Below are 17,063 nucleotides of genomic sequence, written 5' to 3' on the forward strand. Positions count from 1 at the left end.
AAATGTATGAGCAGGCCTGAAAAGGCTCGTGCAACAAGGTGGCCTGCAAAATTGGCTCAGTAAAGCCAGTTCTGTAATGAGGAATGGGCCAAAATTTCTGCCGACTACAGAATGGTGAGAAGCTTGTGGAAGGATATCTAAAACGTTTGACCCAAGTCGTACAGTTTAAAGGCAATAGTATGAAATACAAATGAAATGTATATAATGTATATAATCTTTTGACTTTGAAGGAAGTAATGAACATTTGTCTGAAAAAAAATCCTTCTCTAGCATTTAGAAAATATAAATAGTTTTGTTAATCCTAATTTACCAAGAACAGGAAAGATTTAATAATAATTCATTTTATTAATCGGTGTCATTCGGGGCTAAATGTCACTGAATAATCATAGTTAAAACAAATCAAGCAATACTATAAAAATAACAGAACATAAAACATCAGTTAAATGGCAAATGATATGGGAAATGTTAAAGTGAATAGGCCAGTGGTGTCAAACTCATTTTATTCACGGGCCACATTATTGTTATGGGTTCCCTCAGAGGGCTGTTATTACTGTGAAACCATATAGATGTTTAATTGCCTCATCATATCACATATACAGTACACAACAAATTGATGGATAACTAGTTTTGGGAGGCGGGACGGTGAACGACTGGTTAGAGCGTCTGCCTCACAGTTCTGAGCGTCTGCCTCACAGTTCTGAGGTCCGAATGGTGCGAATGGTTGTTTGTTTGTATGTGCCCTGTGATTGGCTGGCAACCAGTTCAGGGCGTACCCCGCCTCCTGCCCGATGATAGCTGGGATAGGCTCCAGCACTCCCCTTGTGAGGAGAAGCGGCTCAGAAAATGGATGGATGGATAGTTTTGGAATCTGGAGTTTTGGAGTCAAGGATACTAGTTTGTTCAATTATTGTTCAAGTTACTGTAAAAAGGGGTTTGGTAACAAGAAATGCTTGGAATATCTCAACGTTATTATTTATTAAGTATGACAATTTAAAATGTTGGTAAGGATTTTAGTAGGACTCATGGAAGTTAACACACATGATCTGCATTCACGGGCCACATAAAGTGATGTGGTGGGCCGGATCTGGCCCTTGACACCTGTGCAATAGGCACTCCGGAATAGATGTCTTGAGGTTGGATTTGAAAAGGGTTAATGAGTCTGTGTTTTGGAGGTCAGGTGGTACTGAGTTCCAAAGACAGGGCAGAGCAGCTGAAGGCTCTGTCCCCCACGGTAGACTGAAGGGATGGTGAGGTAGATGGATGACAAAGATCTGCGAGAGTGGCAGTCGCAGGGGTGTTGAAAAGGGGAGAAAAGGTGACAACTGTCCCAGGACCCTGAGCATTTCGGGGGCCCTGTCTGGCTGGTATGACAATGTGAAAGAGTATTTTATATTGGATGCTGTATTGGACAGAGAGCCGGCGGAGTTGTTGCAGGGCTGGAGTGATGTGGTGAGTGGAGAAGGTCGTTGTGATAATATGGGCAGCAGAATTCTGGAGAAACTACATGTAGTTTTTGTTTTAGTCTGATTTCATGTCAGACCGTAATAAAAAAAAGTTTAGTTGTCGTTTTATATAGTGTATGTAAACCTCTGGGTTTGTGGGCTATGTAAACCTCTGCATGTGTGGGCTCCGGCTAACTGAGTTCTGCATCCTATGCACAGTGTGTGTCTGCCTAAGCAGCTTTTCTATTGGCTCTGAGACGTTAGCTGTCGTTTGATTGGCTGCTGCTGGAGCAGGAGGGAAAATTTTCAGGAAGTGATCGCGTTCTGTTTGAACCAGTCTACATTTTGTTTTTCTCCAAGAGTGTTGACAATATATTCGCTTTAGCGAATTACCGACGAAAGCACATTATTAGATTCTTGCACAAGAGCAAACTTAACACGCTGATAGTTCCCTTTGGAGAGTGGTATGTATTTAACATGGCTCGGTGTATAGAATGTTACCCACATGGCTAAGTTAGCTGCTATTTTGACGTGTTTTTGGCTATCAAACTATTTTCTGCCCTTCCGCAAGCGGTAGTTAGTTGTATCAACTATTTGTCAAAGGCGTAGGGATCGTTGCGCTTACCATTATGTAGAATCAAAATGAAAGGTTAGTGTGACGTTAACTGTGAAGATGCTGCGAGTTTCCAATTCACAGTAATGTTATTCAGTAACAAGAACCAAAAAAATAAAAACATCGTAACAAAAGGCAAACGTTCTGTGACGCGTGAAATAGCGTCGGCATATCTCAATTAATTTGGAACTGATGTGATGATTTTTCGCAGACTAAACACACAGAAAAACGATGCTGTTATAATCCTGGAAGATAATTTAACGTCTGATGTCGTCTTCGACATGGGATTGATATGACCAAACGCCGTTGTCGCAATTAACATGCGGTTTTTTAATTAATTTATTGGTCTTAAAATGTTTTAACAATAGTGAAAGGCTTGCTCACATCCTGACTGACAACCTTATAATAACCATTTGAAAGCGGTATAAGTAGCCTTGTAATGCAAACTCAAAGGTAAATGACACCACTGATCGTTTTTATAACATAATCAGAATAATTTATGCTTAATACTTTGCAGCTTCATTTAAAACTGCTTAATCAATTTTTATGTTTTGCTATAAAGTAATGTTGTGACATGTCATTTCTGTCATTTGTTTAGTTTCAATGACCGCACCTAAAAAGAGGGGGCTACCCAAACCGCTCCCAGATGGCTTCACACTGACTGACACGGTGAAGAAGAAATGGAGGCTGGGGAAAATCTTAGGTCAAGGTGGCTTTGGACTGATCTACTACGGTAATCCGAACAGTCTGATAAATGCAGACTAACACAAACACATTATCTACTGATAAATGCACACTAACACACACACAAACACATTATCTATATGCATTGTAGACCATTTTTTGTGTGAAAAGGAATATATTTTTTAACCTGTTAAGTAGAGCTGTGTGATCTGGCCAACATTTTATATCCTGATATAATATTTTTCCTTAAAAATTACATGAAAATAATGGAAATTCTTGTGATTTTTGTGATTCTTGTGACTGGGTGTTTATATGTGCCCTGGCTAATCGCAGGGCACATATAAACAAACAACAATCACATTCACACCTACGGACAATTTAAACTTTTCAATTAACCTACCATGCATTTTTTTGGGATGTTTTCAGACAGTCGTGCAAATTTATTGAAAATGTAAAAAAAAAAATATAATACTTTAATTTAAACATAATAGGTACATACAGTGGCTGACATAAGTATTTAACACGTCACCATTTTTCTCACTAAATATATTTCCAAATTTCACCAGATATTGGGAACAACCCAAGTCATACACACTTACAAATAAGATCCGAAATTAAGTTGTGTGTAATAATGTGAAATGACACAGGAAAAAAGTATTGAACACATGAAGAAAGGGAGGTGCAAAAAGGCATGGAAAGCCAAGACAACATCTAAAATCTATCAATAATCAAACAGCAATGAAATTAATATCAGCTGGTTCAGTCCTAATTGATGGCCTACAAAAGGGTCTCACTGCCGAGGTGGGAGTCGACACATCGAATGATGATCTCTTGAAGAGCAAAGACCTTTTCTCAAGACGATCACAAAGTAATTGTTGCAAAACATAACACTGGCATTGGTTACAGGCGCATATCGAAGCTTCTGAATGTTCCAGTGAGCACGGTTGGGGCCATAATATGAAAGTGGAAACCCAATCATACCACCATAAATTTGCCTGGATCAGGAGCTCTTCGCAAGATTTCTGACAGAGGAGTGCAAAGAATAATCAGAAGAGTTGTCCAAGAGCCAAAGACTACCTGTGGAGAGCTTCAAAAAGACCTGGTATTAGCAGGTACTGTTGTCACAAGGAAAACGGTGAGTAATGCACTGCGCCGCCATGGCCTGAATGCACGCTCATCACGCAAGACCCCATTGATGGGGAAAAAAATGCATGTCAAAGCTCGATTAAAGTTTGTTGAGCAAAATTTGGACAAACCAGTTAAATACTGGGAGAATATAGTCTGGTTGGATAAGAGCAAACGTGAACTGTTTGGATGCCATAAAGCACACCACGTTTGAGGAGAAATGGCACTGCCCATCTCCCTAAAAACACCATACCAACAGTGAAGTTCGGAGGTGGGAACATGGATGGTGTGGGGCTGCTTTTCAGTAAATGGTACTGGTTAACTTCACATTATTGAAGGAAGGATGAATCGGCAAATGTACCGAGACATATTTCCAAAAGTCTGCTGCCATCTACGAAGATGATGAAAATGAAACGAAGGTGGACATTTCAGCAGGATAATGATCCAATACATACTGCCGAAGAAACTCAATTGGGTTCAAAGAAAAAAAATTAAGCTGCTAGAATGGCCCAAACAATCACCTGACTTGAATCCAATCGACAATCTATGGAAAGAACTGAAACTCAAGGTCCATAAAAGAAGCCCACGGAACCTTCAAGATTTGAAGACTGCCTGTGCGGAGGAATAGGCCAAAATTCCACCAGAGCAATGCATGCGACTAGTTTCTCCATACAGAAGACATCTTGAAGCTGTCATTGCAAACAAAGGCTTTTGTACAAAGTATTAAATAAATACCAGTTGGCGTGTTCAGTACTTCTTCCCACACAGCTTAATTTCTGAGTGTATTTGTTCTACTTTCTTTGTATGTATGAATTACTTGGGTTGCTCCCGACCTCGGGTGAAATTTTTATGTCAATCACACCTTTGGAAATATCCATCCATCCATCCATTTTCTGAGCCGCTTCTCCTCACTAGGGTCGCGGGCGTGCTGGAGCCTATCCCAGCTGTCATCGGGCAGGAGGCGGGGTACACCCTGAACTGGTTGCCAGCCAATCGCAGGGCACATAGAAACTAACAACCATTTGCACTCACAGTCATGCCTACAGGCAATTTAGAGTCTCCAATTAATGCATGTTTTTGGGATGTGGGAGGAAACCGGAGCACCCGGAGAAAACCCACGCAGGCACGGGGAGAACATGCAAACTCCACACAGGCGGGGACGGGGATTGAACCCCGCACCTCAGAACTGTGAGGCAGACGCTCTAACCAGTCGGCCACCGTGCCGCCACCTTTGGAAATATATATAGATAAATGGTGACGTGTTAAATACCCTTTTCAGCTGCTGTATGTACCTATTATGTTTAAAGGAATGCAGTAAAATGGAAAGAATCAAAATAAATAGTAAAAAGTAAAGTAACATTCAAGTATGTTATACTTGTATAGGAAAATAAATTACAGGATTCCCGAAGGAGCTGCAAGGCAAATCTAATGAAAAAAAAAAACGAGGATTATATCGTACAATAGCCATTGTATCTACCATATTTATCGTGATATCACACAACTCTACTTTTAAGGTAACTTCTGCTATGTTAAAGGGAGAAATGATTAATTTTTATCCATACAAACTCAACAAAATTTTCTGTAGGTCAGTGCCCAGTCGAACCAAACCAAACAAAATGGTTTTGTAGACTTCAGAATTCATTCTGCTGCGACCATCATGAGTTACATCATCAATAAAGACGAGTGAGCCTGTTCCAGAAGGAGCCATGTAAACCCGAGCCATGTAAACCCAAACCATGAGATTACCTGCACAATGCTTCACAGATGAGCTTGTGTGTTTTGGATCATAAGCAGATCCTTTCTTTCTTCATTCTTTGGCCTTGCCATCACTTTGGAGAAGAGGTTAATCTTGTTCTCATCAGTCTATAAAACTTTGTTCCAAAACCTTTGTGGCTCATTTCTGTACTACTTTGCAAAATCCAATCTGGCCTTCCGATTCTTTTTGCTGATGAGTGGTTTGCATGTGGTAGGCCTGTATATTTCTTTTCTGGAAGTCTTTTTCAAACAGTTGGTTGTGATATCTTCACCCCTGCCCTGTGGAGGTTTGCAGTGATGTCACTGACTGGTGTCTTTGGGTGTTTCTTCACAGCTCTCACAATGTTTGTGTCATCAACTGCTGTTGATACGCTTGGCTGACCTGTTCGATGTCTGTTGCTCAGTACACCAGTCGTTTCTTTCTTTTTCAGGACATTTCAAATTGTTGTATTGGCCATGCCCAATGTTAGTGCAATAGCTCTGGTCGATTTTCCCTTGTTTCTCAGCTTCAAAATGGTTTGCTTTTCTCCCATAGACAGCTCTCTGGTGTTCATGTTTGCTTAACAGCAAATGCAGTTTTCCCAGGTGAAACACAAAGCCAAAAACAAGCAGTATCAATGTTTAAGCAATCAATCTAAAAGGCAACACCTTCGCAACTAGAAACATGTTCCAATACATTTGCTCATTTGGAAAGTGAGTGGGTTCAAATAAAAGGTGCTCTGTCCTGAGTTGTTTAACACATCTAGATGTAAACATTATGAAATTAAATCTGAAATTCAGAACTTTTGTCTCATATTTATCTTTTTGATCTGAAACCCAAATGTCTTCAGTATACAACAAAAACAAAGGAATTGACCTTGCCGTTCCTTTGGAGGGGACGGTATAAACACTTAAGGTGAGCACTGTATATAGGGAGCATGTTGTCGCCACTGATGTGATGACTGCTTGGCATATTGAAGGATCCTTTCTCAAAATGTTTTTTACTCAGTAAAACTTGTTTCAAACTTTGTTTTTTTTCACTTGTTATTCAGTATGTATGACCTACGACTGAACTGCGTGTAAACTCCAATTCCCCATCTGTTTCATCTAAACTTTTAGCATCCAACGACATTGGCAGGCCAGTCTCAGCTGATACTGACTTTGTGGTAAAAGTGGTGAGTATATTGATCGTTTCTGAATATGCACATACTTGCATCTTGTTTTTCATTTTTTTATAATTAATTAGCTTTAATGAATTCATTTTTAATTAATGAATTGTGCAGGAGTACCTTGAGAATGGCCCCCTCTTCTCTGAGCTCAGCTTCTACATGAGGGCAGCCAAACCAGAGAGTAGTGAGTACCACCCCATGTTCAGGAACAAAAGTGTGTTTGGATAAAGATTTGGCCACATACACAGGGGCTCTTCTGCCTGATTCACAGTAATTTATAAGAAGCAGAACTAAACATCCACTGAAGTGTCAATTAGCCCTCTCTTTTGCTTGTTTGAGCTTACAAACGTCTTCGTTTGGAGGAGAGGCAGAGAGAAAAACCTCTAACACAATGATTATTGAGCCTCCTTCAAGCTACTGACCAGCTGCCATTCTGGTCGGGTGCCAGTCAAACTGGCACCAGCAATACCTGAGCTGAGACTCACAGTTTTTGCTTAGTCTTGCACTGTGTGTGTGTTTATATTTTTTTATGTACCCTAAATGTTAAAATAGTTGCATGCGTTGTGACACTTTCAAAGACAAATCATTATTCTAGATCAAATAGATACAGAATCTGAGGTTACGGAAAGGTTTTTGAAGTAATCAACCTTTCTTATCACTTACTCACTGTCAGCAAAGATAAGTGAGTCGAGACACCAGGGATTTTCGGATATCTGAATGTTCTGAAGTCATCTGGCTTGTGCAACAGCAAATCCTCAATCACTTTTGTCACTTTGTTTCAGTGCAAAAATGGATGAGAAGTAGAAAACTTGACCAACTCGGCATCCCAAAGTACTGGGGATCAGGGCAGGCTGAGTATAATGGCCTCAGGTATGGTGTTCTGTGTGCTTGACTTTGAGTGGTGTTCACTAGCTTTTTAAAAGATTGAGTTTAGAAATAATCTTTAGTCTTCTAGAATGAAGAATTATACCACAGTTCTTTAAACAATTGAAAGTCTCTCCCTCTTTGTTTAGGTATCGTTTTATGGTTATGGAGCGACTGGGCACTGACCTACAGAAAATCAGCGAACGTAACGGAGGTCGCTTTAAGAAAGCTACTGTTCTCCGAGTTGGTCAAGTACTGGTGAGACCATCCCCACATTGAAAAAAATAGACCTACCCAATTGATTTTTTTTTTTTAAGTATTATAAAAAGTATATAGATCAAAAGGCTTTTCGTGTCAAAGACATAACAACAGTCTTGTCAGAGATAAAGCCACAATAAAATGACATCGTCAGTTGTTTTAATTCTCTTGTTTTTGTCACTGTCTTCTCATGTCAACTGGTGTGAATGTGTTTTTGTGAATGTGCCATTCTTTTCTATTAATCTTAAATTGTTGTTGAGAAGCAAACTACCATCACTCTTCTTTATACTAGTCCATAGTAGAAGCACTGAAGAATTCGATCTGCCCAGCATTCTGTCCCGTAACAAAGTCTTACAGGGTGGAGTTTACATGTTCTCCCCGGGCGCTCCGGTTTCCTCCCACATCCCAAAAACATGCATTAATTGGAGACTCTAAATTGCCCGTAGGCATGACTGTTAGTGCGAATGTTTGTTTGTATGTGCCCTGCGATTGGCTGGCAACCAGTTCAGGGTGTACCCCGCCTCCTGCCCGATGATAGCTGGGATACGCTCGCCCGCGACCCTAGTGAGGAGAAGCGGCTCAGAAAATGGATGGATGAATTTAATGTTTAACAGTCGTCGCTTTGTGACAAAATGGCTTCGAAAAAAGAACAGTTTGTTTGCAAAAGCAGTTACTGTTGACAACTTGATTAATTTTTTGGCCCCTCATGGACTATTGAGGGGGGGGGGGGAAGTGACTAGTGACTTTAATTCCCACTAAGAAACAGGCAAAGTGAGCGGAATCATTTTCACGTCGTTTTCTGTCTGATAAGAAAGAAGCACGGAAGGCAATCGGGAGCAAATCGCGTTGAATATTTATCCAAAGTCAACCCACCTATTTATACGTTGCAAAAGCAAACATTTGACAAAAGGTATGTGCTTCTAAGCCGCACAAATATTTTTCAGAGGTCACCTTGCTTCACCTGTACAGCTATAAATAAGAAAAGAGAATAAGAGAGCTAGAAATGCTGTGCACATGCAGGGATATCCTATCTATGTGGTCACAATCATAGAACTTTTAATTGGCCTAAAGTTATGGTAGGGAGGAGTAATGGTTTAATATGTTTGTTCTACCGGTGCGTCAGTCTCCTTATGTAGGTCTGCACTTACAGTATCCTGCCCTCCCTGAACTTGCTGCGCGCAGTCCGGCAGATAGCGAACAGTTCTCCAAATAAGGGACAAAGCGTGCTTGCTCCTAGCTGTTTATCACTCCCAGTTGACGTTTACTATATAAAGTATATACATAAAACAAAAATCATTAAATGTTCTATATTTAAACACTAAAATGTTCAACCAGACCCCACATTTCATCTAATTCAAGTCTGCTAGTTTAAGGCTAAAATATAATCGCAGAAGCCAAAGTGGGATAGTAGCATGAATGTTGCGGTAATTCTCAACTTTAAAACAACTGCTACTGTAACACAACCGGAGTGGCAAGACATACAATATAAACAGAGCATACAACAATTTTTATAGTATATTTTCTCTGTTTAAACAACTAATATTACTGGAGCTTAGTTGGCGACTTTTTGGTCTACTTGGCGACATCAATCAAGTCTACATGTATCTCACGACTTCTCCTGTCAGCAGCGCTGCCAAATGTTACGGAACATCCGTATTTTGTGACAGAAATCACTGAACGTTGACTCGTTACGGCCATAACAGTGATTGTTCTGGATAGGGGGGGGGGGGGGATCCAGCATCTGATGTTACCGGCGCTTCCACATGGAATAGCTGCTTGGTACACGCTATTTTATTACGCCCCCCGGCTGCCAAGTCGCTGAGGCGAAAATTCTCTTTGCGTCCGGTGTCAATGCATTGTAAGTCACTGATCATCGCCTCCATGGTAGCGAATAAGTGTCACGAAGGGAGGATAAGGAGTGGTTAGGCGAAGACGACGTAAAAGCCATGCTAATTGCTAAGCTATCGTTACAAGCAGTCGCAAAACATTGAAATACAGTAAGTGATTTGCTGAAACAATACACTTGTCACATACTGTTGGTCTGGCTGTAACTGCGTTTTTGCGGCGAGTAGCCAACCTTGAACAACAAAATAACAGGCCAATTAATACGTGATTAGATTAGATTAAATGTAAAATAATACACGTCCACACAGGATGCCGCGTCTGAACCGACAATGAATTAGTACGTCACTGCACACATAACTTCAGAATGTGGACAGGTTAAAAATATAAATATTATTAATAAATATTTAAAATGTAAGATAACATAACCTTTATTAGTCCCAAAATGGCGACATTAGCATCGTTTCAGCAACAATTGTGGATATAGGAAATATAAATATGTAATATAAATAGCATGTAAGAGAAGACGTAATTACATTTCTTCTTACATGTACTTCTTGTACGAATACAAGTACATTGTACAAGTAGAAACCAAAACTATTGTCCATAAACTATCCAATGCAGTCTATCAGCAATGTTTTTTTTGTTTGCAAAATAAAGTGCTGAGTTTTAATTTTGACGTTTGAGATCTGATTAGTCTGCTTTATTAGATTTGCGTATTATTATTTTTTTCCGTGGTTGAAAACAGAATTGGCAAAAGTGAATTAATCCATAGACGGATATTTTTGATGATGGAACATCAAAATCTCATGTACTGGTACTTTGATTCAGGCTGCAACTGCGTCGTCCATTACAAGGTTGATGTCATAAAAAGATTAACATGACAAATATTGAAGCCATAATTTATTAACGATTATGATTATGACTGTTGCATGGAAATGTTCTTGACAAAATTTGGAAAATATGGAAAGTCAGACACATTTTGGCAAATTGTTGTGTAAGTGAATTTTTATTGTTTGGCAGCTGTGTCAGCGTGTCCACCATTTTGCATTGGTTGTGACAAATGGAATTCCAGTTGAACCGTGGCATTCTGTTGATTCTGTTGTTCTCCTTTAGGTGGATATACTGGAGTATATGCACGAGAATGAATATGTTCATGCAGACATCAAAGCTTCCAACCTCATGCTGGGTCATAGAAACCCTCAAGAGGTTAGCTGACTTTTGACACTTTCACTTGCAGACAGCTAATAATTGGAAAAATATGCAGTAATACTGCACTTGGTGTAGAACAACTAATTTATCTAATTTATTATTTTTTTCTGTAGCTCTACTTAGTCGACTATGGGCTGGCCCGAAGGTACTGTATTGATGGGGTCCAAAAAGACTATAAGGAAAATCCCAAGAAAGGCCACAATGGAACCATTGAGTACACCAGCCTCGACGCTCACAAAGGTGTTGGTAAGTTCAGATGACCATTAGAGAATAGTTTAAAAAAAAATATATATATATACAATCAAAGTCATCTTAATGTCAAAAGAGAATGCTTTGACTTACATGAACTCACAAATATTCGAAGCACCTGCACAGCTAATGAGATTCAATTATAGTTTTGTTGAATTGATATCTCCCCTAGTGTGTTAAATGCAATCTTTTAATGTAATGGATTATATATATATTAATAACTGTACTTAAAAGTCCCAGTTAAGTACATTTATAGATTTTTTTTCAAAATCATATGTAAGATAATTGCTGAAAATGTGAGAAGACTAAAAACTAAGCAGTACTTAATTGTGGAAATAAAGCTCTAAACTGTTTTTCCACATTTTATGTGATCCCGATTAAATGGGTGTGGCTAAAACGGCTGCCCATTGACGTCAAACTTGAGTGCCACTAACTGCCTCATAAAGAACATAATGGCTGTTAGTTTGCTCTGTGCAAAAATCTCAACTCAACTTTATTTATATAGCCGTTTTAACAACAACCACAGCTGTAACAGGGCTAAAACACAAAAGACACGCCCACACCATTTGAGAGCAGAGATGATTGCTTTTCCATCCATTTTCCGTACCGCTTATCCTCACTAGGTTCGGAGGGATGCTGGAGCCTATGCCAGCTGACTCTGGGTGAGAGGCAGGCTACACCCTGAACTGATCGCCAGCCAATCCCAGGGCACACATAGACAAACAAACATTCACACTCACATACACGCCTACGGTCAGTTTAGAGTCTTCAATTAACCTACCATGCAATTTTCGGGGATGTGGGAGGAAATCGGAGTACCCAGAGAAAACCCACGCAGGCACGGGGAGAACATGCAAACTCCACACAGGTGAGGCCGGATTTGAACCGAGGTTTTGGTTAGTTAACAACACTCTTTTCTGTGGTATGTCAAATTTGGAAGACATTTAATTTTGTTTTGGGACTTTAAGTAAAATGTTCACGTATCTGTACCGTATCCATTATTTGTATTTCTGGCAAGTTTCACTTTTACTCCATTACAATTCCTGAATAAAATGTATACTTTTGCTCCGATACATTTCCCGAACTTTAACTTTATCTATTACTTTATTTACTTTACTTTATTGGGCGTCCAGCAAAGGCATCCTCTGAAAGAGGTTTTGTTCAATTGCGGCAATTATTAATATTATTGTTGTTTTTGTCTATACAGTAATTATTGTATGATTAATTTCTGCTGCAGAAACGCAATCTTTAGTGTGCTTTTTACAAAAGACATGGGGCCGTGCTCTGCCTATTGCTAGGTAAAATGCGTCATTTCCGCTACATCATTCACAGTTCGCCAGCAAGTGAGCCAGAATTGGGTATTCAGTAAATATATATAAAAAAATAAAAATACTTCTGAAAAATACAGCAAGATTTTAGAAGAGCTGATAGGCATTGATAGCATTGTGTCATCTAGTAGTGGCTTGGGTGAAAACAAAACCATGTTACATACAGCAGGTTTAAATTACAATTATTCATAAGTACATAGCCTTAAACAAGTATAGCACTTCAAACTACTTTGCACGACAAGGCTGGAGTGGCTTCATAGGGAGTACAGTTATTGTAGTAAATTGGCAAGAATATACCAAATGTCAATCAAGAAGAGTGAGTCTCCGCTCATATAGCATTTACTGTATTTGAATGTGGTTTATGAGTACATGTAAAACACTTTCTCAGCCTGTCAGTGGCCACCTCCCTCGACTGATATCGAGGAAAACGTTAACTGTTAAATTCCCTGCTTGCTTCCTTCTCTTTTCATTGGCCATCGATTGTAACTCCACCGCCCCTACAGAATTCCCAGACACAGTTTCCGTTTAACAACCTCCTAATTAGCTGAAGTCAGAACCTGCAACGTGTGTTCATCCCCTATTAATTGGTGACTTTGATGCTTGGTTAGTAGGATCCACGAGCCACACATGACTTCCACGCTGGCTGTCTCCATCACCAAGCAGGTCAATACTGTATGCTTGGTTCACTGTCAGCATTGTATATGCATAAAATAATACTGACCTGTCAAACTGGAGCAGTTTGTTCACAAGGAATGGGCCAAAATACCTGTTGACAGGTGCAGGTCCCATTGACAATTACAGCAGTGATTGCCTCAAAAATTTGTCCTGGCAAGTTTCTTTCTTTTTTTCTTTTTTTTGTCAGTGACCAATGCGGGCTTTTCTTTCATGAACAAAGGGTACCAACGATTTTGTCCAGGTGTAATGTCAGAAATTATAAAAAGGATCTGCCTCAGATAAGAAGTCCTGGCTTATTTGTGCAAGTCTGTGCCAGTCCTGTCTGTGTTGCTACGATACAGCCACACCTGTTTTCGGATCACATCTTTTGACACTCCCTTGAAAAGACAATGAATGACAAAATCGATCAATAGAATTCCAGCACATTTTAACCCACTGGAAATTTTTAGGAATCCCACATGATCATTCCTAAAGTTACGTTTGTCATGTTGTCTTATTCCAAGCATTAGGGCTATCAGCAGAGAGTTTAAACAGCTCCTCATTGCCTCCCGAACTTCATTGATCGTTTAGCCTCCCTGCCAGGTCGGGGCAATTTAATGTTCCATGTGAAGGCCAACGAGTGTTTTATTCGCTCTCTACATTTTCATTGTAGCAATTTCATTTTCTCTACACCTTCCTTAACAATACATGGCTACATCTTACCATTCTGTGCACACAATGAAGATGGAATGCTTCAAAGATGAAACGGTCAAGATTTGTAAATGCCTACACATTTAAAGCAACACACCTGTTATCGTGCAGTCAGATTACCACCATCCCGTTGATTATCTTGACCTGGGTGGCCAGCACCATGCTTCCCCATCAGACCTCCCTGTTGGCTGGGGAGAATCAATGCCAGTCATGGCTCAGGGAGAAGTTGTATCCCCTCAGATGAAGCCAGTCAATACGTAATTTCTCCAAAGACGTGTGACGGCCATTACTGTATTGAGTTGCTAAAACTCCCCAGGCTCGACCCTTCTGGATGGACTTGGTTTTCGAGTATTGATGCACTTCACACATTAATGTAGATACATGCAGTCACACACAGTAATATGCAAGTACTCTTAAGTTTATTACATTAAAAAATACTATACATGCTTCCATTAGTAATTGTAATGGATAGACTTTACACTGATTTTATCGGGCTGATCGGTATCTGCCGATATTTAGCATTTTATGCTGATTGGCTTTAATGTCATAATTTTCCGATCGGCTCCGCTAAAGACATTTACTCCGCATCGCCATCGTGCAGAGTATATTTGAATCCAAAAGCTAGTTTATTTTTAGCCTTGTCGTGCGTCTTTTGACGTAGTATTGGAAATATCTGACGGCCAATAAAGTTATTAAAAAAAAAAAAAACATGTCGGGGGTGTGGAACAGACAACATGTAATGCCCGGGTCAGACTACAAGACAAATTTGCTCTTTCACGATTGCACTATGTCCGACTACTGCAATAAAATCTTGTATTCCTATACCACCGCATCCCGTTTTTTACGATCATTGGGCTTTATCTTGTCAACTCAAATGTGACTCGATACACTTGTTACCGTGGCGACGACAAGAGTGGAGTGCACCGACTATATTATGAGGTCAAAATGGGGAAAAACGTGTGTTGGTGGTCACCGGTGCTCAGGACATTTGTTTAAGGCTTGCTTGAGGTATGTTCACATACTTTTAATACGATACGGCTCGCAAGCAGGCAACAAAACGTTATGTAGCCTAGCAAGCTAGTGGTACCACAAACGGTTGTACATAAACACGCTGCCGTTCTGTCGAATCATGCTCTAAAGTTTCGGTGTGGGTGAAGTAATTTACTGTATTTTCTCGACCATAAGGCGCACTTAAAAGTCTTAAATTTTTTCCAAAATGGACGGGGCGCCTTATAATCCGGCACACCTTATGTGTGCACCGAGTTCCAAAATCTGTAAATTTTGTGTGACTTTAATGAGCGCTCCGCTTGACTGACTGGGAGCATTTCCTACCAACACGCTGCTTATATAGAGGAAGGTGGATGTGACAGCATGCGGACGTAAAGGGGGAAGGGTGCGCATGACAGAGGATGCTAAAGACACGCCCCCAGTAGGTATATAGTTCCGGCATGTGGGAATGGACCCCCGAAAATGCACCTACGAAGAGACACACTTATGAAGCACAGTTTAAACTGCAAGCTATCAGTTACGCGGAGGGACATGGGAATGGAGCAGCCGCGAGAGAATTCAAGATCAACGAATCCATGGTTCGCAAGTAGAGGAAGCAGGAAAACGAGCTTCGCCAAGTCAAGAAGACGAAGCTGAGTTTCCGCGGAAACAAGGCGAGGTGGCCCGAGTTGGAAGACAAACTCAAGCAATGGATTAATGAGCAAAGAACAGCTGGGAGAAGCGTCTCTACAGTCACCATTCGACTGAGTGCAATAACTCTGAGCTTGCCATCATTCCGCGAGGCTTGACGAACCGCTGGACATCCGTGTAAACAGTGCCTTCAAAGTGAAGTTGCGAGCGGCGTGGGAGCCACGGATGACAGATGACGAACACGGCTTTACTAAGACTAGGAGGCAGCGCCGGGCGAGTTACGCCACAATTTGTGAATGGATTGTGGATGCTTGGGCTAACGTGATCATCATTTCTGAGGAGCCCCACGACAACGAGACTGACTCCGACAATGACGAGAGGGAACCTGGCGTGTTTGATTTAGAACTTGCCCAGCTGTTCATTTCGGATACATAATATGAGGACTTTGATGGATTTGTGGATGAGGATTGATCAAAAAAATAACGTGAGTACATTGTTAAATACTTCAATAAAGTAAAACCGAACTCAGTTTTGCTCCCGCTGCCTTTTTAAAACCATTGTTTTAGCGTTCATGCATGCTACCGTATGTTTTAAGCTAGCGTATGTTTTACCATGCCTGCGCCCAATAATACATTGCGCCTTATATATGTGTTATATACAGAAATAGACCCCGTAACTGAGACTGTGCCTTTTAATACGGTGTGCCTTATGGTCGTGAAAATATGGTAATTAAAAATAAAGTAATTTAATTCCAGTAAGTTAGCACCCAATATTTCTGTCATGTAATGTTGGTTTGACCTGACTGATTAGAATACACGATCTGACTAGAACAGCGAATTACAACCTTTATGGAGCCAAGGAGCATATTTTACAATTGAAAAATCTCACGGAAGACCAACAAACAAAAATGTCACAAAAACTGGATACATTAATTACTGTATGTACTTCCTGCCATCTAATAGAAGACCATTTATCATTTGTGCTGTCTGTCACTATGCCTCACTGGCACGAATAGATGAACAAAGATACATTATTTATTGTAAATATAATTTTTTGAGCAATTAAGTACAAAGTATATAGAGTAAATGAACAGGTCATTTAAATAGACATTCCTCCATCTTGTGATCGGATTGTTTTTTTCAATTCGGTGATTGGCCCCAAAAATCCTAATACTGTAAAGCCTAGTAATGGATTGAAACCCTTAGCCTGTCAACATGTTATGTAGGGCTGTTCCCAACTCAGAAGTCTTCAAAATAGAGCACTGAAGTATTCTATGTTTCACTCAACATTCAAACATTGATTTGGACAATAAAGGCAACCGAAAATATTTACAAAATGTATATTGCTTTCCCGTGACCCTAGTGAGGATAAGTGGTACGGAAAATGGATGGATGGATGGATATATTGCTGTTTACAAATTCATGATAGGTCTTGATTTCTTCAATCTGCAAAAATTTTCTGCACAGTACACATAAACTGTGCCGCAACTTACCTGTTTTACATTCCCAAAAAACACCATCACAGTGACTTGACTTGCCTG

The 17,063-nt window shown here is 40.1% G+C and overlaps 1 protein-coding gene across 8 annotated transcripts in view; it reads left to right on the top strand.

Annotated features, from left to right (window-relative positions):
- The first annotated feature begins 1,718 nt into the window (after nucleotides 1-1,718).
- LOC133485457 (serine/threonine-protein kinase VRK1-like) overlaps nucleotides 1,719-17,063 on the top strand; it is a 47,829-nt gene continuing 32,484 nt past the window's right edge. For 2 of the 8 annotated variants that reach the window (XM_061789155.1, XM_061789162.1), the window contains exons 1-8: nucleotides 1,719-1,906; nucleotides 2,654-2,788; nucleotides 6,718-6,773; nucleotides 6,882-6,951; nucleotides 7,550-7,637; nucleotides 7,781-7,889; nucleotides 10,848-10,940; nucleotides 11,057-11,189. In XM_061789155.1, coding sequence (XP_061645139.1) covers nucleotides 2,659-2,788; nucleotides 6,718-6,773; nucleotides 6,882-6,951; nucleotides 7,550-7,637; nucleotides 7,781-7,889; nucleotides 10,848-10,940; nucleotides 11,057-11,189 — 679 coding nt within the window. In that variant the 5' untranslated portion in view covers nucleotides 1,719-1,906; nucleotides 2,654-2,658. Of the gene's footprint in view, nucleotides 1,907-2,653; nucleotides 2,789-6,717; nucleotides 6,774-6,881; nucleotides 6,952-7,549; nucleotides 7,638-7,780; nucleotides 7,890-10,847; nucleotides 10,941-11,056; nucleotides 11,190-17,063 lie in introns of those variants that run through there. The other 6 variants (XM_061789158.1, XM_061789157.1, XM_061789156.1 and 3 more) reach the window with 5 other exon arrangements.

The sequence above is a fragment of the Phyllopteryx taeniolatus genome, chromosome 11 (genome assembly GCF_024500385.1).
Source record: "Phyllopteryx taeniolatus isolate TA_2022b chromosome 11, UOR_Ptae_1.2, whole genome shotgun sequence".
NCBI classification, from domain to species: Eukaryota; Metazoa; Chordata; class Actinopteri; order Syngnathiformes; family Syngnathidae; genus Phyllopteryx; species Phyllopteryx taeniolatus.